Here is a 21,118-nt window from a genome sequence, read left to right as displayed (position 1 = left end):
TTCTAAATTCCATATATATGCGTTAATATATTGTATTGGCGTTTTTCTGTCTGGCTTACTTCACTCTGTATAATAGGCTCTAGTTTCATCCACCTCATTAGAACTGGTTCAAATGCATTCTTTTTAATGGCTGAGTAATACTCCATTGTGTATATGTACCAAAGCTTTCTTATCCATTCGTCTGCAGATGGACATCTAGGTTGCTTCCATGTCCTGGCTATTATAAACTGTGCTGCAACGAACATTGGAGTACATGTGTCTCTTTCAATTCTGGTTTTCTTGGTGTGTATGCCCAGGAGTGCGATTGCTGGATCATATGGCAGTTCTATTTTTGAGGAATCTCCACACTGTTCTCCATAGTGGCTGTACTAGTTTGCATTCCCACCAACAGTGTAAGAGGGTTCCCTTCTCTCCACACCCTCTCCAGCATTTATTGCATGTAGACTTTTGGATATCTGCCATTCTGACTGGTGTGAAATGGTATCTCATTGTGGTTTTGATTTGCATTTCTCTGATTATGAGGGATGTTGAGCGTTTTTCAGAATGTCATAAAATTTAAATCATTCAATATATGTAGCCTTTTCAGATTGGTGTTTTCATTTAATGATATTTATTTAAATTTCCTCTATGTCTTTTCATGGCTTGATAGCTCACTTATCAAGTGCTGAATAACATACCATTGTCTCGCTATACCAGCAGTTTTGTAGTTTAAATTTTACATTTAGGTCTGTATCTATTTTGAGTTAATTTTTGTGAAGGGTATAAAATCTATGTCCAGGTTCGCTTTTTTGCGTGTGTCTATCCAGTTGTCTCAGTACCATTTGCTGAAAAAACTTGAAAAAACATATCTTTGTTCCATTGTACTGCATTTGCTCCTTTGTCAGAGATCAGTTCACTGTATTTATGTGGGACTGTTTTTGGGCTCTGTTCCATTGATTTGTCCTTTCACCAACACCAAAGCAAAACAGTGCCCAGTTGTGGATGTGTCTGTTGATGGAAGTAAAGTCCGATGCTGTGAAGAACATTATTGCATGGGAACCTGGAATGTTAGGTCCATGAATCCAGGTAAATTGGAAGTGGTGAAACAGGAGATGGCAAGTGTGAACATCGATATTTTAGGAATCAGCAAACTAAAATGGACAGAAATGGGAAAATTTTATTCAGATGACTGTTACATGTAAATCTGTGGGCAAGAATCCCTTAGAAGGAATGGAGTAGCCATCATAGTCAACAAGAGTCCAAAATGCAGTACTTGAGTACAGTCTCAAAAACAACAGAATGATCTCTGTTCGTTTCCAAGGCAAACCATTCAGTACCACAGTAATCCAAGTCTGTGCCCCAACCACTAATGCCGAAGAAGCTGAAGTTGAACGGTTCTATGATGACCTAAAGACCTTCTAGAACTAACACCAAAAAAAGATGTCCTTTTCATCATGCTGCTGCTGCTGCTGCTGCTAAGTCGCTTCAGTCGTGTCCGACTCTGTGCGACCCCACAGACGGAAGCCCACCAGGCTCCCCCGTCCCTGGGATTCTCCAGGCAAGAACAGTGGAGTGGGTTGCCATTTCCTTCTCCACCTTTTCATCATAGAGAATGCAAAACTAAGAAGTCAAGAGATACCTGGAGTAACAGGCAAGTTTGGCCTTGGAATACAGAATGAAGCAGGGCAATGGCTAACAGAGTTTAGCCGAGAGAATGGTCATAGCAAACACCTTCTTCCAACAACACAAGGAAGACTCTACACATGGACAGCACAAGATGGGCAATACTGAAATCAGATTGATTATATTCTTTGTAGCCAAAGATGGAGAAGTTCTAAACAGTCAGCAAAAACAAGACCAGGCTCAGATCATGAACTCCTTATTGCCAGATTCAAACTTAAATTGAAGAAAGTAGGGAAAACCACCAGCTCATTCACTAGACCACTAAACCAAATCCCTTATGATTATACAGTGTAAGTGACAAATAGATTCAATCTATTAGATTGGATAGATTAGATCTGATAGAGAGAGTGCCTAAAGAACTGTGGATGGATGTTCATAACATTGTACAGGAGTCTGTGATCAAAACCAACCCCAAGAAAAAGAAATGCAAAAAGGCAAAATGGTTGTCTGAGGAGGCCTTACAAATAGCTGAGAAAAGAAGAGACGCGAAAGGCAAAAAAGAAAAGGGAAGAAATAGCCATCCGAATGCAGAGTTCCAAAGAATAGCAGGGAGAGATAAGAAAGCCTTCCTAAGTGATCAGTGCAAAAAAATGGAGGAAAATAATAGAATGGGTAAGACTAAAGGTCTCTATAGAAAAATTAGAGATATCAAGGGAACATTTCATGCAAAGATGGGCACAATAAAGGACAGAAATGGTATGGACCTAACAGTAGCATAAAATATTAAGAAGAGGTGGCAGGAATACACGGAACTATACAAAAAAGATCTTAATGACCCAGATAACCGTGATGGTGTGACACTCACCTAGAGCCAGACATCCTGGAGTGCGAAGTCAAGTGGGCCTTAGGAAACATCACTACGAACAAAACTAGTGGAGATGATGGAATTCCAGCTGAGCTATTTCAAATCCCAGATGGTGCTGCTGTGAAAGTGCTGCACTCAGTATGCCAGCAAATGTGGAAAACTCAGCAGTGGCCACAGGACTGGAAAAGGTCAGTTTTCATTCCAATCCCAAAGAAAGACAGTGCCAAAGAATGCTCAAGCTACCACACAATTGCACTTATCTCACATTCTAGCAAAGTAATGCTCAAAATTCTCCAAGCCAGGCTTCAGCAATACTTGAACCATGAACTTCCAGATGTTCAAGCTGAATTTAGAAAAGACAGAGGAACCAGTGATCAAATGTCCAACATCCGTTAGATCATTGAAAAAGCAAGAGTTCCAGAAAAACATCTATTTCTGCTTTATTGACTGTGCCACAGCCTTTGACTGTGTGGATCACAACAAACTGTGGAAAATTCTTAAAGAGATGGAAATACCAGACCACCTGACCAGCCTCCTGAGAAATCTATATGCAGGTCAAGAAGCAACAGTTACAACTGGACATGGAACAACAGACTGGTTCCAGATCAGGAAAGGAGTCTGTGAAGGCTGTATATTGTCACCCTGCTTATTTAACTTATATGCAGAGTACATAATACAAAATGCCGGCTGGATGACGCACAAGCTGGAATCAAGATTGCCAGGAGAAATAGCAATAACCTCAGATATGCATATGCCATCACTGTAATGGCAAAAAGCAAAGAGAAACTAAAGAGCCTCTTGATGAAAGTGAAAGAGGAGAGTGAAAAAGCTGGCTTAAAACTCAACATTCAAAAAACAAAGATCATGGCATCCAGTCCCATCCCTTCATGGCAAATAAACAGGGAATTAATGGAAACAAGTGACAGACTTTGTTTTCTTGGGCTCCAGTATCACTGCAGATGGTGTCTGCAGCCATGAAATTTTTTAAAAGATGCTTGCCCCTTAGAAGAAAAGCTCTGACAAACGTAGACAGTATATTAAAAACCAGAGACATTACTTTCCTGACAAAGGTCTGTCTAATCAAAGTTATGGTTTTTCCAGTAGTCATGTATAGATGTGAGAGTTGGAACTCAAAGAAAGCTGAGTGCTGAAGTTTTGATGCTTTTGAACTGTGGTGCTGGAGAAGATCCTTGAGTGTCCCGTGGACTGCAAAGAGATCAAACCATTCAGTCTTAGAGGAAATCAGTCCTGAATATTCATTAGAAGGATTGATGCTGAAGCTGAAGCTCCAATACTTTGGCCACCTGATGCGAAGAACTAACTGGAAAAGACCCTGGGAAAGATTGAAGGCAGGAGGAAAAGGGGACGACAGAGGATGAGATGGTTGGATGACATCACCAACTCAATGGACATGAGTTTGAGCAAGCTCCAGGAGTTGGTAATAGACAGGGAAGCCTGGCATGCTGCAGTCCATGGGGTGGCAAAGTGTCAAATATGACTGAGCGACTGAACTGAACTCAACTCACCAATACCATACTGTCTTGAAGTTGGGTAGTATCAGTCCTCCAGCTTTCTTCTTCCCCTTCAGTATTGTGTTGGCATTCAGGGTTTTTCCCTTTCCGTATAAACTTTAGAAGCAGTTTGCTGATAGGCACAAAATAATTTGCTGGGATTTGGATTGGGAATGCCTTGAATCTATAGATCAAGTGGAAAAGAATGGGCATCTCAACAATATTGAGTCTTCCTATCCATGAACATGGGGATATCTCTCCATTTATTTAGGCTTTTTTATTATTATTTTACTCATCAGAGTTTTGTAGTTTTCCTCATATTTTGCTAGATTTTATACCCAAGTATTTTATTTTTGAAGGTGCTACAAGGTAAATGGTGGTGTTTTTAATTTCAAATTATACTTATTCATTACTGTTTTTTATAAGAAGGGATTGACTTTTGTATATTTATACCTTGCAATCTTGTTACAACTGCTTATTAGTTCTGTGAATTATTTTTGCATTCTCTCCATAGACGATCATGTCATCTACAGACAAAAGGAAGTTTTGTTTCTTCCTTCCCAAACTGTATATCTTTTATTTCCTTTTCTCATCCTATTACGTTAGTTAGGACTTTGAGTACAGGGTTAAAAACTGTGGTAAGAGGGAACATCCTTACCTTGTTCCTGATCTTAGTGGGAAAACTTCTAGTTTTTCACTGTTAAGTATGATGTTGGCTGTGGGTTTTTTGTTGACATTCTTTACGAAGTTGAGGAAGTTCTCCTCTCTTCCTGGTTTGCTGAGTTTCCATCATGAATAGGTTTTGGTCTTTTTGCCAAATGTTTTTTCTGCGTAATGTGATATTTCTTCTTTAGCTTGTTGATGTGATGGATTACATTGATTTTCAAATGAAGAGTTTGGAAATACATACATGAGATAAACTCTATTTGATTTTAGTGTATAATTCATTTTGTATGTTGTTAATTCAGTTTGCTCATATTTTTGTTGAAGATTTTTGCCTCTGCGTTCATGAGAGATATTGGTCTGTAATTTTCTTGTGAAGTTGTTGTCTCATTTTGGTAGTGGGGTAATGCTGGCCTCATAAATGAGCTAAGAGGTACTCTGTCTGCTTCTGTCTTCTGAAAGAGATTATAGAGAATTGGTAGAATGTATGTTTTTTTAATGTTTGGTAGAATTCACCAGTAAATCCCATCTGAGCCAAGTGCTTTTTATTTTGGAAGGTTATTAATTATTGATTCAATTTCAATAAATATAGGCCTATTCAGAATGTCTTTTTCTTTTTGTGTGAGTTTTGGTAGAATGTGTCTTTCACCAAATTGGTCCATTTCATCTTGATATCAAATTTGTCAACATAGAATTAGTCATAGTACCTTTTAATGACCGTGGATCTGTTGTGATCCATGTAATGATCCATCTCTTTCAGTGTCTGATATTAGTAATTTGTGTCCTCTCTCTTTTCTTATTAGCATGTCTAAAGGCTTATTTGTTTTATTGATCTTTTCAAGGAACCAACCTTTGGTTTTGGGCTTCCCTGCTGGCTCTGACACTAAAGAATCTGCCTGCAATGCAGGAGACCTGTGTTCAATCCCTGGGTCTAGAAGATCCCCTGGAGAAGGGAATGGCTACCCACTCCAGTATTCTTGCCTGGAGAATTCCATGGACAGAGGAGCCTGGCACGCTACAGTCCATGGGGTCACAAAGAGGTAGATACAACTAAGCAACTAACACTTTGACTTTCTTAGATGTTTCTGTGTTGACTTCTAATTTTCAATTCATTGATTTGTGCTCTAATTTTTACTATTTCTTTTCTTCTGCTTATTTGGTCTAGTTTTCTCTTCTTTTTCTAATTTCATAAAGTAGAAGCTTAGGTTATTGACGTTAGGCCTTTCTTTTATAGTGTATGCATTCAGTGCTATAAATTTCCCTCTATTTACTGCTTTGGCTGTATCCCACAAATTTTGATAAGTTATGTTTTCATATTAATTTAGTTCAAATTATCTTTAAATTTCTCTTGAGATTTCTAATTTGACCCATGTGATATTTAGAAATGTGTAAAGAAGCACAAGCTGGAATCAAGATTGCCGGGAGAAATATCAATAACCTCAGATATGCAGATGACACCACCCTTATGGCAGAAAGTGAAGAAACACTAAAAAGCCTCTTGATGAAAGTGAAAGAGGAGAGTGAAAAGGTTGGCTTGAAGCTCAACATTCAGAAAACAAAGATCATGGCATCTGGTCCCATCACTTTATGGGAAATAGATGGAAAAACAGTGGAGACACTGTCAGATTTTATTTTTTTGGGCTCCAAAATCACTGCAGATGCTGATTGCAGCCATGAAATTAAAAGACGCTTACTCCTTGGAAGGAAAGTTATGACCAACCTAGATAGTATATTAAAAAGCAGAGACATTACTTTGCCAACAAAGGTCCGTCTAGTTAAGGCTATGGTTTTTCCCGTGGTCATGTATGGATGTGACAGTTGGACTATGAAGAAGGCTGATCGCCGAAGAATTGATGCTTTTGAACTGTGGTGCTGGAGAAGACTCTTGAGAGTCCCTTGGACTGCAAGGAGATCCAACCAGTCCATTCTAGAGGAGATCAGTCCTGGGTGTTCATTGGAAGGACTGATGCTAAAGCTGAAACTGCAGTACTTTGGCCACCTCATGCGACAAGTTGATTCACTGGAAAAGACTCTGATGCTGGGAAAAGTTGGGGGCGGGAGGAGAAGGGGACGACAGAGAATGAGATGGCTGGATGGCATCACCGACTCTGTGGACATGAGTTTGAGTGAACTCCGGGAGTTGGAGATGGACAGGGAGGCCTGGCATGCTGTGATTCATGGGGTCGCGGAGAGTCGGACACGACTGAGCGACTGAACTGAACTGAACTGAACTGAAGCACCAAGTATTTAGGGATTTTTCACTTATCTTTCTGTTTCTGATTTTTTGTTTAATTCCATTGTCATCTAAGAGCATACATATTGTATGATTTCTGTTCTATTAAATTTGTTAAGGTATGTTTTGGGCTTCCCTAGTAGCTCAGCTGGTAACGAATCCCCCTGCAGTGCAGAAGATCCCGGTTCGATTCCTGAGTTGGGAAGATCCATTGGAGGATAGGTTACCCACTCCAGTATTCTTGGGCTTCCCTTGTGGCTCAGCTGGTAAAGAATCTGCCTGCTGTGTGGGAGACCTGGGTTCAATTCCTGGGTTGGGAAGATCCCCTGGAGAAGGGAACAGCTCCAGTATTCTGGCCTGGAGAATTCCATGGACTGTATAGTGCTTTTTTTGTGTTGGTGAATGTTTGATGTGAGCTTGAGAAGAATATGTGTTCTGCTGTTGTTGGGTGAAGTAGCCTCTAATATCAATTATATCCAGTTGACTGATGGTGCTTTTGAGTTCAACTGTGCTCTCCTGCCTGCTGAATATGTTCATTTCTGATAGAGGACATATCAAGATCTCCATCCGTAATAATGGATTCATCTATTTCTTCTACAAGGAGGAAAAATTCATCTATTTCTCCTTTGTCAATTTTTGCCTCCCATGTTTTGTTGTTAGAGGCATACACAGTAAGAATCAATATGTCTTCTTGGCTATTTGACCTTTGATATCATGTAGTGAAGTCTCTCAGTAGTGTCCGACTCTTTGTGACCCCATGGACTGTAGCCTACCAGGCTTCTCCATCCATGGGATTTTCCAGGCAAGAATACTGGAGTGGGTTGCCATTTCCTTCTCCAGGAGATCTTCACGACCCAGGGATTGATCCTGGGTCCTCCCACATTGTAGGCAGACGCTTTACCGTCTGAGCCACCAGGGAAGTCCTTGATATCATGTAATGCCCCTCTTTATCTGAAACTTTCCTTGCTCTGAAATCTGCTCTGTCTGAAATAAATATAGCTACTCCCACCTTCCTTTGATTAGTGTTAGCATGGCATATCTTTCTCCATCCCTTTATCTTTAACCTATATGTGTCTTTATATTTAATGTTGGTTTCTTTTAAACAACATGAAGTTGGGTCTCATTTCTTGATCCAGTTTGAGAATCTCTTTCTTTTAACTGATGTATTTAGATCATTGACATCTAAAATGTTTATTGATATAATTGGATAAATATCGACCATATTTATCACAGTTTATTTTTTTGCCCTTGTACTTTGTCCTGTTTTTGTCTTCTACTATTTTTCTGCCTTTCATAGTTTTTAATCAAGCATTTTGTATGATTCCATTCTTTCTTCTTTCTTAGCATATCATTTTTACTTCTTTTTTACTTTTTAAAATGATTACCCTCAAGTTTGTCATATACATAAGTAATCTAAGTCTACTTTCCACTATACCACTTCACAGATATAAAAATCCTAATTCCTCCTTTCCATCCTTTGTATGATTACTGTCATTCATTTCACTTAGGGATAAGTATACATAAGCATGTATATATACATATACATGCAAACATATATAATCTAATACATTGTTGCTATTTTTATTTTGAACAAATATCTGTTATATCGAGCTTCCTGCATAGCTCAGCTGGTAAAGAATCCACCTGCAATACAGGAGACCCCCGGTTCCATTCCTGGGTTGGGAAGTTCCCCTGGAGAAGGGATAAGCTACTCATTCCAGTGTTCTTGGGCTTCCCTGATGGCTCAGGCGGTAAAGAATCTACCAGCAATGCGGGAGACTTGGCCTCGATCCCTGGGTTGGGAAGATCTGAGTGGCAACCCACTCCAGTATTCTTGCCTGGAGAATCCCCATGGACCAAGGATCCTGGCAGGCTACAGTCCATGGGGTCACAAAGAGTTGGACGTGACTGAGCGACCAAGCACCCATCTGTTAGATCAATTAAGAATGAGAAAAGTAAGTTCTTGTTTTGCCTTCACCTATTTCTTCTCCTGCTCTTCTTTTCTTTGTGTAGATCCAAGTTTCTGGCCTATGTTATTTTCCTTCTATCTAGAGGGTTCCATTCGGAGAAGGCATTGGCGCCCCACTCCAGTACTCTTGCCTGGAAAATCCCATGGATGGAGGAGCCTGGTGGGCTGCAGTCCATGGGGTCGCTAAGAGTCGGACACGACTAAGCGACTTCACTTTCACTTTTCACTTTTATGCATTGGAGAAGGAAATGGCAACCCACTCCAGTGTTCTTGCCTGGAGAATCCCAGGGACGGGGGAGCCTGGTTGGTTGCCGTCTATGGGGTCACACAGAGTCGGACACGACTGAAGTGACACAGCAGCAGCAGAGAGTTCCATTAACATTTCTTACAAGGCAGGTCTATAAGCAACAAACTCCTTCAGTTTTTCTTTGTCTGAGAAAGGGATTTTTTCTCCGTCACTTTAACTTTTCAAGGTACAGAATTCTAAGTTGATAGGTATTTTCTCTCAACCCTTTAAATATCTCACTCCATTCTCTTCTTGCTCACACTGCTTCTAAAGATGTAATCTTTTATTGTTGTTCCTCTATAGATAAGATGGTTTTTTCCTCTGAAATCTTTCAAGATTTTATATCTTTGCTTTTCTGCATTTTGAATGTAATATGCCTCGATGTAGTATTTTTGGTCGTGTATCCTGTTTGGTGTTCTCTGTCCTTCCTGGATCTGTGCTTTGGTATCTGACTTTAATTTGGCCTTCAAATATTCCTTCTGTTCCGTTCTTTCTTCTCCTTCTGATCTTCCCATTATGTGTATGTTACTCCTTTTGTATGTCCCACAGTTCTTGGATACCCAGTCTATTCTGGGTGAGTTCTTTTTTCAGTCTTCTTTTTTCTTTGCTTTTCCATTTTAAAAGTTTCTGTTGAGATGTCCTCAAGTTCAGCAGTTCTTTACTGTGTCCAGTCTCCTAATAAGCCCATCAAAGGCATTTTTCATTTCTATTTCAGTGTTTTTTATCTCTAGCATTGCTTTTTTATTTTTCTTAGAATTTCCATCTTTCTGCATATATTGCCCATCTGTTACACATGCTCTCTGCTTTATTTATTAGAACTCTTAGCATAATAATCGTAGTCGTTTTAAATTTTTTATCTAATAATTCCAGTATCCCTGCCATGCCTGAATCTACTTTTGCTACTTGGTCTGTCTCTTTCTTCAAACTGCATTTTTTGCATTGTAACTTCTTCCTGATAGCCAGATATAATGTACTGGGTAAAAGGAATTGTTGTAAACAGGCCTTTGGTAATATAGAGGTAAGGTATGCGGAAGGAGAGATATTCTATAGTCTTACAATTAGGTCTCAGGCTTTTGGTGAGGCTGTGCTCTTGGACTGTGAACTTCACCAGTGCTTCTTAGTACCCCTCAACTTCCTTTAGATGGGACAAGATGGCTGGAGGTGGCTAGACTTGGGTATTTCCCTTCCCCCAGGTAGGTTAGGCTCTGATCAAACCCCAGCAGGTTAAACTCTGGTAAAATAATTCTCCTGAGGGTAGACCTTGTTAAAAAGGACACAGTGCTCTGGCATACCTTTAAATGGCTCCTTTTCCTCCCTATCCCTGCTGGAAGCATGACAGGGTTTTTCTCCAATATTCACTGTGAGAACCTGGTTGAGCTTCTGGAGGTAAAACTCACAAAAGTGTGGGATGCCCCCGCTACGCCATGAGTGGATCCCCCTGAAATTTTTCACTCTGAGACTTGTTCACACTGAGCTTCCAGCAATGCATCAATTGTAGTTTAGATTTTCTTACCTCTGCACTAGTTTCTGTGCAGGTTTCTTTTTAGTAAATTGTGATTCTCTGTATTCATCAATCTGTCTCTTCAGACTTGATGGGGGGCAACAGTTTGCCCTGTGACCTCACTTTTCTGATGGATTTTAAAAGGATTTTTCAGTTTGTTCAGCTTTTTACTTACTGTCAAGATGAAGTGGCTAATTCCACACTCCTTACATGCTGGACCCTTCTCCAAATTTTTTTTTACAGCCTCTAATTCCAATTTCATGGATGCAGTAGAAAACCAAAGCATGTGCTGTGCTTAGTCACTCAGTCGTGTTTGACTCTTTGCAACCCCATGGACTGTAGTCCGCCAGGCTCCTCTGTCATTGGGGATTCTCCAGGCATGAATACTAGAGTGGTTGCCATGCCAACCCAGGGATCGAACCAGGTCTCCCGCATTGCAGGAGGATTCTTTGCCATCTGAGCCACCAGGGAAACCCCAAACCAAAGCATGACAGTATGCAAAAATATCTTTATGACCTTAAGATTGGGAAATATTTTTAAAATAAGACAATAAGCATAAATTATAAAACAAAAAGTATTTAAACTTCCCTGGTGGTCCAGTGGTTAAGAATCTGCCTTGCAATGCAGGGGACACAAGTTAATCCCTGGCTGGGGAACTAAGATCCCACATGCTACAGAGCAGCTAAGCCTGGCACTACAACTACAGAGCCTGCATACTCTGGAGCCCGTGTGCCACAGCTAGAGAGTCTGTGTACCCCAAGGACATATCCTCAATGATGCAACTAAGACCCAACACATCCAAATACATACATATTTTTTTAAAAAAGAGAGGAAAAGTACATAAGCTTTCTATAGCTAGAAAAGATAATATCAGTATATTCAGCCATATTAACATTAAATCAGAGAAAGCTCGTCTCTCTTCCATTTGGTATCAGTTTAGGTGGCTCAGCTGGGGCTGCAGGATCCATTTCCAAGATGATTCTTTCATGCAAATAAACAAAATTGGTGCTGGCTGTGGATTCTCCTCTCCACAGATGTCTCCAGTAGGTAGCTTGGGCTTCCCCATACCAGGGTAACTTGAGTTCAGAGAGCAAGTGTCCCAAGAGACAGGAAGTGGAGGCTATCATTTTCTTAAGGCTTGAACCCCAAAATTAACAGTGTGTCATTTCTACCATATTGATCAAACAGTCAAAGCCCAGATTCAAGAGAATCGGAGTAGACCCCATATCTTGATGGAAGGAGGGTCAAAGAATTTTGGACCATATTTTAAAACCACTTCAGTCCACTCTTTGGACATAAGTTATTTTTCCCACTTGGAAAATGTTTTCTTCCCCTTGCAAGATTCCCCATTAAAGGTTTTATCCCTTTACAACATCAAACTTCACATCTAGGATCTCATCATCTAAGTCGGATCCAGGCAAATGGGACCTCTCAGGTGCAGTTTCTTCTCAAACTGAAGACCTGTGACCTAAAGAAATGTGTTGTCTGCTCCCCACATAACCTGCATACATACAGTGGTGGGATAGGCATAATAACTTATAGATACACTTGTGAAAAGGGCAAAAAAACTGGAGGCACATGCAGTCACTGGTATGTAGAAATTCTGAAATCCAGGTGGGCGTATATTGCCAATTCCTTGATTAGATCCAATACTTTGGTTTTGTCTTCTGAGTCATCCTTCCTTTTCCATAAGAAAGCTCAGATTGCCTTCTCAGTCTTCTTCCTGATTGTAAAACGTTGTGGATCCAAAGAATTTTTTTGTTTTGTACCATCTCAGTCCAAGCTGGCAATACTACTGCCAGAATGATTCTCTTAGAAACTTGAGAATTGAAACCAAAAAGATCTCGAAGAGGCTGTCAATGTGGGCTTAAAGGAAAGAGGAAAGTCTCATTGAAAGGTGGAGGATGGGGGATACCTGCTAGGTAGTGATGGAAAATGTGATAACCCTGTCACCTGCACGAACATGGAACTAGGAAATGTTCCTGATGAACTCAGTGACATACTAGATTTCCCGACAAAGTAATGAAGTCCCACCTGGCTTCTCACTGCCTGTGATAAAATGTAAGATGAGAGAGATGAGCTTTAAAAAAAATTAAAAATTTTAAAGTCGAGGACTCACAATATGGAAATGTTTCTCATTTCCAGTCTCTCCAGAAGGCAAATAATCCTAAGTTAAGAAAGGGTCAAAACCAGAATGGGACAATAAAAATCTTTGGTTAAGATGTCAGAATGACTTAAGACTGTTTCACAGACTCTTTGAAACCAAAAGGCCCTCTGAAAATCTCAAGGGCAAGTCTCACAGATGCTTTTCCTTAAACAACAGGATTTTTAAAAATCTTCAGGACATTGTCTAACAGCAGCTATGAGGAAGCCCAAAGTAGAGAAAGGCTTGTCTTCAAAAGATTTGTGACTGTGACTTTTGACTAAAGAAATAAATCTCAGTAGTATTCATAGAAAACCACCCAAGTTTCATTCTGGTGGAAGCATTACCATCTCAGGCTAAGAGGGCTAGAGATAATATAAAATGAACAGAATCGTTTGTATCCCAACCATTTACAGGCTTCTATTCAAGGCCCTCTCAACTTCACTCATAATCTTTCTGTGATCTTTTATGCTTCTTTCTGCTTCCCAGTCCCAAAGCCAGTGTCTTGTGTGTTGAGCTTTTGTTACTGCAGCGCCCTGTTTCTGGTACCACGGTCTGCTCCAGAAGTCTTCTGCTACACAACAAACCACTACAAAACTTCACGGCTTACAACAACAACATGGACAGTGCTGGATGGCAGCAGCTGGTCTCTCTTCCCTTCAGTGTCAGCTGTGGTGGCTTGACCAGGACTGAGGATCCACTTCTACCCCAGGGTTGACAGGTTGTCTCTGACTGTTGGTTTCTTTCCACATGAACCCACCACAGGCTTTGCCTGCTCACACGTGGTAGTTAGGTTCCAAGAGTGAATGTCCCAAGAAGAAAGAAGTGGAAACTACCAGTAAAATTATCTGTATATATAATTTGAGTTTTAATTAATGTTAGTACTCATGTAGCCACAGCCCCAATCAAGCTAAGAGTCATTTCTCCCACCCCCTGGAAGTTACCTCATGCCTCCTTAAAGTCAGTCTTCACTCTCACCTTTATTCCGATTTCTGTCACTATAGACTAGATTCTCTTGTTTCTGAACTTAATATGCAGATGACACCACCTTTATGGCAAAAAGTGAAGAAGAACCAAAGAGCCTCTTGATGAAAGTGAAAGAGGAGAGGGAAAAAGTTGGCTTAAAGCTCAACATTCAGAAAATTAAGGTCATGGCATCCGGTCCCATCACTTCATGGCATAATAGATGGGGAAACAGTGGCTGACTTTATTTTGGGTGGCTCCAAAAATCACTGCAGATGGCAATTGCAGCCATAAAATTAAAAGACGCTTACTCCTTGGAAGGAAAGTTATGACCAACATAGACAGCATATTAAAAAGCAGAAACATTACTTTGCCAACAAAGATAGGTCCGTCTAGTCAAGGCTATGGTTTTTCCAGTAGTCATGTATGGTTGTGAGAGTTGGATTATAAAGAAAGCTAAGCACCAAAGAATTGATGCTTTTGAACTGTGGTGTTGGAGAAGACTCTTGAGAGTCCCTTGGACTGCAAGGAGATCCGACCAGTCCATCCTAAAGGAAATCAGTCCTGAGTGTTCATTGGAAGGACTGATGTTGAAGCTGAAACTCCAGTATTTTGGCCACCTGATGCGAAGAGCTGACTCATTTGAAAAAACCCTGATGTTGGGAAAGATTGAAGGCAGGAGGAGAAGGCGACGACAGAGGATGAGATGGTTAGATGGCATCACCAACTCAAAGGACATGAGTGTGGGTAAACTCCGGGAGTTGGTGATGGACAGGGAGACCTGGTGTACTGCGATTCATGGGGTCGCCAAGAGTCGGACATGACTGAATGACTGAACTGAACTGAACTGAATATATAAATGGAATCAGACTGTGTGTACTATTTTGTATTGTTTCTTTTACTCAAAGTAATGTTTTTGAGAAGCATTCTATCAATAGTTCTTTTTTTTTTACTGCCAAGTGTATTCCAACAAATAAATATTCATACACAATTTGTATATCTGTTCTCTTATTGATGGACATTTGGGTTGGTTGTAGTTTGAGGCTATTATGACTAACCTGCTTTGAACATTCTAATAAGTGTCTTTCCACAGACATACATTTTCACTTATTTTTATTACTCTTTATCTCTTTGAGTTTCTGCATTTTTATCTGTCTTGCGTTCAGTGAAAGAGTCATATTATGACACAGAAGTACTAACCATTTCTTAACAGACGTGACCAATTCTTCTTCTATTAAATCTTCCATCATACCCACCCGCAGGAGCCCGTGCCCATTCTTGGGCCTTTTGTGACTTATAAGATGGAACAGTTTGGCTCTCACCATTCCCCACTCTTGGTTAAAGATTCAGCTTTCTTAGGTCTGCTGAGCCAGTTGCCACTTTGCCACTCTGCTTTCCAGCTTCCAGAGTTTTAAGTTGTCTCCTTTCTTGTTATCTGGTTCATTTTTGTGGTTTTAAGAGAGAAAAGAGTTTAATGTATATTTCAATTCCTCTTGTTTACCCTTTTTTTTTCCTCCTGTCTTTCTTTTCATCTGTCACTTTCCACATCCTACTTCTCTCCATTTTCTTTTCTCCATCTTGCTTCCCCTTAGAATTAGAATGATGAAGGTGAAAGAGTCCTCAGAGAATGTCTGGCTCAGCCTGTCTGTGATGTGGGCAGCAGACCTGAGGCCCAGAGAGGACACCAGTCCATCCACAGCCCACACAGCTACTGCTTTTATCTTTTTGCCTTTAACAACAAAAGAGATTTTCAGGACAGTGTGAGGGAGCAGAGTACCCCCTACTCAAGTGGAAGCCTAGAAGTCAGATCAGCAGAAAGAATGCTGTAGCTGGTCAGGCACATGAGTCTTCTCAACAGACCAAGAGAAGCAGCTCTGGGGAGCTCTGTCTGTTTCTTCCGTGCTCACCCTTCTTCTCCCCTCACAGCACAGTGCTAGGTGGGGGGTTGCAGTTGGGAGAGTGCCCAGCTATCTTGACAGAAGAAACGACTGAAACAAATATACAGACGGGCCCCTCAGGCCCTTTGCATGTTTTTCTTTATTCCAATTTTTTTCTATTTTCACTACTATCTTTGAGCCTAAGTCTTAACGTAGAAGATAACAAAGGAACTCTTAAGGCCTAGAATGGAAAGCAAGGGAAGTAACTGGTGGTTTAACCACTCTAGGTCCAAGGCCAGGCACACACAAGCACACTCATGCTACTATTGCCATAGCCCCACAGCTTGGTACACAGAGCATATGAGAGATACCAAGAATACATAAAAGTAGCCAAGAACTGAAAATGAAAGTACATCCATCTGGAAAATTGCTTAGATTTTCTTTTCAGTGTAAAGAAGACAAAGTGCAAGTTCTGTGCCTTGGCTGTTCTGGGCTGTTCTCCCAGCAGGCTGCGTTCCCAGAGCCTGTGGTCATGCATTTGGGCTGGCAGCAGCTGGGCATGGTCACCCTCTACCCCCCTCCCACAGTGTTTCACCAGCTTAGCAGCTGGGAATCCTGTCGAGGCCAGAGCCCAGGGTAGGAAGGACGAAGAGAGCTCTGTTCTCCGACTTCTCTACTCTGAAAACTCTTTAAACTGCTTTGATTCTTTGTCTCCTGCAGTATGTATTTACTTGAACAAGAATGGCAGCACAGGCCCCCACTTAGATAAGAAGAAGGTCCAGCAGCTCCCTGACCATTTTGGGCCAGCCCGAGCCTCCGTGGTGTTGCAGCAGGCTGTGCAGGCTTGCATCGACTGTGCTTATCACCAGAAAACCGTCTTCAGCTTCCTCAAGCAGGGCCACGGTGGTGCAGTTATCTCAGGTAAGCACTCTGGTCTGGTGTGGCTTCTAGCCAGAGAGGCAGGCCTTTGCAACTAGTTGATTTCTAGCAAGGTCTCCTGGTTTTTACTTTACACCAGTAGGCTCTGGAATGAAAGTTTTCCATTCTTCAGAGTCCTCATTTCAACTCCCAGAGTCCTCGAGGTCTTCTGCATATCGCTGTCAAGTAGAATACTCATGCAGACTCTGCTTAACTCCAGTCTCTAAAGAGACTCCCTTCTGTCTACCTACCTAGCCTCTCGCATACAGAAAATATGCAAGTGTGTTGCTTTAAAAATGCTTCAGAAGAAAAAATCCAGAGGGGGCTATATTGGGGCAACAGGAGAGTTTTCCCAGACTGCCCCAGCCTCCCAGCTGGCTTCAGGGAACCACAGAAATCTTCTCTCGTTCTTTAGACCCCTTAACTGCCCAGTTCTCAGCCAGCCCCGATACAGAGGAGTTGAATCCTGGGGCAGAGTGGGAAGAATCAGTCTTCTCTTTCCTGCATTGGGAGTTTGAGTCAGTTGCACAGTGTGTGGTTTTTTTGCTTTGGTTTGTTTTCACTGAGAATAGTCACTTCTGCTGTGTTCTGGTTCTGTTTCAGTTTTCCTGAGTCCAAAAAAAACCCCATCTTTACCCACCAAACCTATGAAGACTTGACCTTGAGCCTTTCAATCTTAATTATGACTACTCCATAATCTCCTTCCCCTGTCCTCTAACTAACTAGTCACTATCCAGCCTCAGGAAACCCAGCTGACATGGAAGACCCCATAAATACCACAAATGAGTTCTTTTAGCAGATACTCATTGAGCCCTGACTGTATGTGAGAGGTGATTGACAAACACTGGCCAGGGGAAGGGAAGAAAAGACGATGACATGCTCAGGCTGTGCCCTGACGGAAAAGGACTAGCTCACAGCTAACCGTGGGAGGTGTTAAATGCATACAGGGTGGTGTGGGAGCCTGGACACAGAGTAATTAATTGGCTGCCCAGAGGATGGGGACAGGCAGGGAAAGAATTGCTAGAAATGGCTGAAAACTGCATGGGAAATCTAGCCTTTCTTTCCTTATGAGGCTAAGGCCTCTGCCTGGCTTCTCATTTGTTTCCATGCTACAGTCTGCAGGGACCCAGCCATCTTTACCACCTTCCATTAGTGACTGTCACCCACACCTTCTCTAGGGTTCCTTCTTTGTTCCCTAGATGGGTTCCTGAGAGTGATCTATCTCCACATTTCCTTGCTGCCGTCAGAGACGGATGCAGAGGCCTTTTGCTTGTTAGGGATTCCCTTCTCCAGAATCTTCAGGACCCAGGGATCAAACACTGATCTCCTGTACTTCAGGCAGATTCTTTACAATCTGAGCCACCAGGGAAGCCCAGGGATTATATGCATATGTTTTGAATAGAAATAAATAGGGGTTTAAAAAAAAAAGACATCAACGTTGCCAAAATTCGAGTTGCCCTTATCCAGATGAGATTGTACACCTCAGCCATTGCTGGCAATAGCTGTGTTCTCCTCTGCTGCCTAGCTTCTCTGTTCTTAAGCAGTTCTTAAGGAAATGAACAGATTTCCTTGGGAGGCCCAGGCAACTGATGGAGTAGATAGAATTAAGTTCACAGTTGTTTCACAGGCTGAGCAGAATCATTCCAAAGCCCCAGGTGCAACAGACCTGGCCTGGCCACTCCCATTATTGCAAACCCTTTGGAGTTGGAGGCAAAAATCAAACCCTCAGGGAAGGGAGAGGAGGGGAGGAAGGAAACCTGGGCACCATTCACCTCTGTGTAACCAGGTAAGCCTGAGGCAAGCAGTGGGCCAGACTCCTCCTATTTAGCTCTGCGCTGTGCTCCGAGCTGACGTGCTGGGCCCTGTTTACTTAACTCCACAGCCGTGTTTGACCGAGAGCAGCACACGCTCAACCTGCCAGCAGTCAACAGCATCACCTACGTCCTCCGCTTCCTGGAGAAGCTCTGCCACAACCTTCGCAGTGACAATCTGTTTGGCAACCAGCCCTTTACACAGACTCACTTGTCGCTTACCACCACAGAGTACAGCCACAGCCACGACAGGTACCTACCAGGTAGGAGCTGGGTTGGGGTCTGGGTGAAGAAGGGGGGCAGGATGAGTGGCAGCAGTGAGGGCCCAGGGCCAGCCCTCAGACCTGCTATCCCAGCACCTACTACCCTGAGATTTGGTTTTCTGTACCTTACCTTTGCCTCATCTGGTGCTTTTTGGTCTCTTCTCATCTTTACTGTCTCTTTAGGATTCTGTTTCCTATCTCTGGGACTTTACTCTGGATGTTTATCTCTAAAGAAACGGTGGTTCACAGTTTTCCTCAGCTCCAAACTGCATGTGGAGCCACTGTGAAGTAACAGGACATCTCCCAGAGTGATCTGGCAGCAAAGTCCTAACACAGAACTCCCTTGCCAGCGGGAGGGTTTAGTCTCAGGCTTCAGATTGAGAATTTGCTCCCTGGTGATTGGCCATCCACTCTTTCCTTTGGCACATGGCCCTAACTCCTCCAGCAGCGCCAGTCTAGCAAGTCGATTCAAGTTCCTGCTGTTTATAAGTAGACTGGAAAATAACTTTCTTAGTTAACATACCAGACCCACAACGGGGAAGCGGATGCCACGTGGCCAGATCAGTGACTAAGCACTTCCCGAGAGAGGTTTGAGTGAATGGAACCCGGCGTCTCTAATCTGGAGCACAGGACACAGCACGACAGGGAGGGAAGGAAAGCTCGGCCTTAAACTAGCGAGGTAGGTCATTGTGGAGAGAGGGAGGAAAGGCCCTTGTCCTGGCCAGAGGAATAGAGGCAGTGCTGTCAGCACTGAGGCTGTGCTGCCTGTTGATGGGGGAGTGTAACTCCCAAAGGTGCTCCCTTCTGGGCCGCACGAGTCGTGTTCCCACACTGCCTTCCCTGTTGTCTTTTCATCATTGTCAGAATCACTTCTGATAAAAGTGCCACTTTTGGAGAATGTGCTGGGAAAGTGACTGCTCACCCAGCACCACCACCCTCCTCCCACTCCATCTCCTCTGCACCCAAATAAGAATTACTCATGTGACTTGCATGCCCGGCAAAAAGATAGCTGAATTTCAAATGCTCCTTCTAGGGGCCCCACCACCTGGTCCCTGCAGACATATCTGTGACCCTCTCACTGACCCTTCTGAAAAATCTTCTCATCTAACCTACTCTAGATTGCTTTCTTTTAACCTCAGACTCTCTGTGTACAGAAAAGAGCATTCTTACTTGTAGTTAGGGTATTGCACTGGGAGTCTGGGCTAGGCATGGTGGAGCAGGTACAGACGAGGCAGGTTGTTAAATATCCCCTGCTGTTGGCATTCGGGAACTCTGAGCTGCACTTCAATAATAAAAGTTAGCCCTACCTGAGATTCTGGAATAGTGGATACATGGGAGAGAGTAGCATGTCCATGAATGTTGCTGCTAATCTAAAGAGAGTTCTCAAAGGAATAGAAATTCAGAATTCTTAAATGGAATAACACCACTGAGAATCAAGAAAAACGCACCACTGAGAATCAGAGGCTGGTAGGGATATACATCATGGACCTGCGGTTGTGACGATAGCTTGGAATTGGGGCATGACCTTTCCCGGGAATTCTGTTCCAGTTTGCATCTCTCTGATTCAGCTACCAGATAAGGGGAAGCAGGCTTTAGCCACTCTTCCTTCTTGCCTCACCAACAAAGACCAGGGTTATCACCTTCCCCATCAGCTGCCTCCCTTCCCTTCTCTCTTTTTCAGACAGATTCAGCCAGCTCTCTGCTTTCCTATGCTCTCTAACCTCTGTTTCTCGTAGTGGGTGTTCATCAGTTTGGCTACTCTCACCCTAGTTTGTTTGCCTCCCTGAAATGTTTTAACTCTGCCCAGGCAAACCAGAGCTTTGTCCAACTTTCTAATGCTTCTGTGTTCCCTTACTTATCTTTTCTGCCTGCCTGACTACCTACCCTCTCTGCCTCACTGACCCTTTGCCCCACCCCGATCATTTATCATTTGTTAACACTTTTCTGATTAGTTATCCAGACCACTGCCAGAGAGCTTGATCTGCATAAGGGCTTTCTTCTGCTTTGCCCTTTGAAGCTGGTATTTATTAACTTCTACCCTTCTGCCTGGCTGCCCTCTTCTACTAGTTCCACATCTGAAGGTACCACCTCTCTTATCCAAGAACTTACTCACATCCTGTCTCCTCCCTGTAGCCTTGTCTCCATACTGCCCTACCCATTAAAAAGAAAGAAAAGAAAGTGAAGCTGCTCAGTTGTGTCTGACTCTTTGCGACCCCATGGACTGTAGCCTACCAGGCTCCTCCATTCATGGAATTTTCCAGGCAAGAGTACTGGAGTGGGTTGCCATTTCCTTCTCCAGGGGATCTTCTCTACCCAGGGATTGAACCCAGGTCTCCTGCATTGCAGGCAGAAGATGCTTTACCTTCTGAGCCACCAGGGGGAGCCCCATTAGGGTCTTGGACTGACAACTCATTTCCAGTGTAGCAAATAGTCACCAAATGTACATCCCATTAAGCTTCCTTACCTAAGTTGAGATTTAGTTTTTTTCCTCCAGTGTTTTATTTTGAAAAATT

General features: G+C 42.5%; 1 protein-coding gene across 8 annotated transcripts in view; it reads left to right on the top strand.

Annotated features, from left to right (window-relative positions):
* The window catches only part of SCMH1 (Scm polycomb group protein homolog 1), a 223,642-nt gene that overhangs the window by 188,172 nt on the left and 14,352 nt on the right, over window positions 1-21,118 (top strand). For 7 of the 8 annotated variants that reach the window (XM_055403471.2, XM_055403469.2, XM_088835188.1 and 4 more), the window contains 2 exons: window positions 16,334-16,534; window positions 18,414-18,605. In XM_055403471.2, coding sequence (XP_055259446.2) covers window positions 16,334-16,534; window positions 18,414-18,605 — 393 coding nt within the window. Of the gene's footprint in view, window positions 1-6,023; window positions 8,088-16,333; window positions 16,535-18,413; window positions 18,606-21,118 lie in introns of those variants that run through there. The other variant, XM_088835185.1, reaches the window with a different exon arrangement.

Source organism: Moschus berezovskii, chromosome 4 (genome assembly GCF_049115385.1).
Source record: "Moschus berezovskii isolate FMDL1 chromosome 4, NW_MosBer_1.0, whole genome shotgun sequence".
NCBI lineage: Eukaryota > Metazoa > Chordata > Mammalia > Artiodactyla > Moschidae > Moschus > Moschus berezovskii.
The sequence above is the reverse complement of the archived record's forward strand: the minus strand, read 5'-3'. Positions and strand labels throughout refer to the sequence as shown.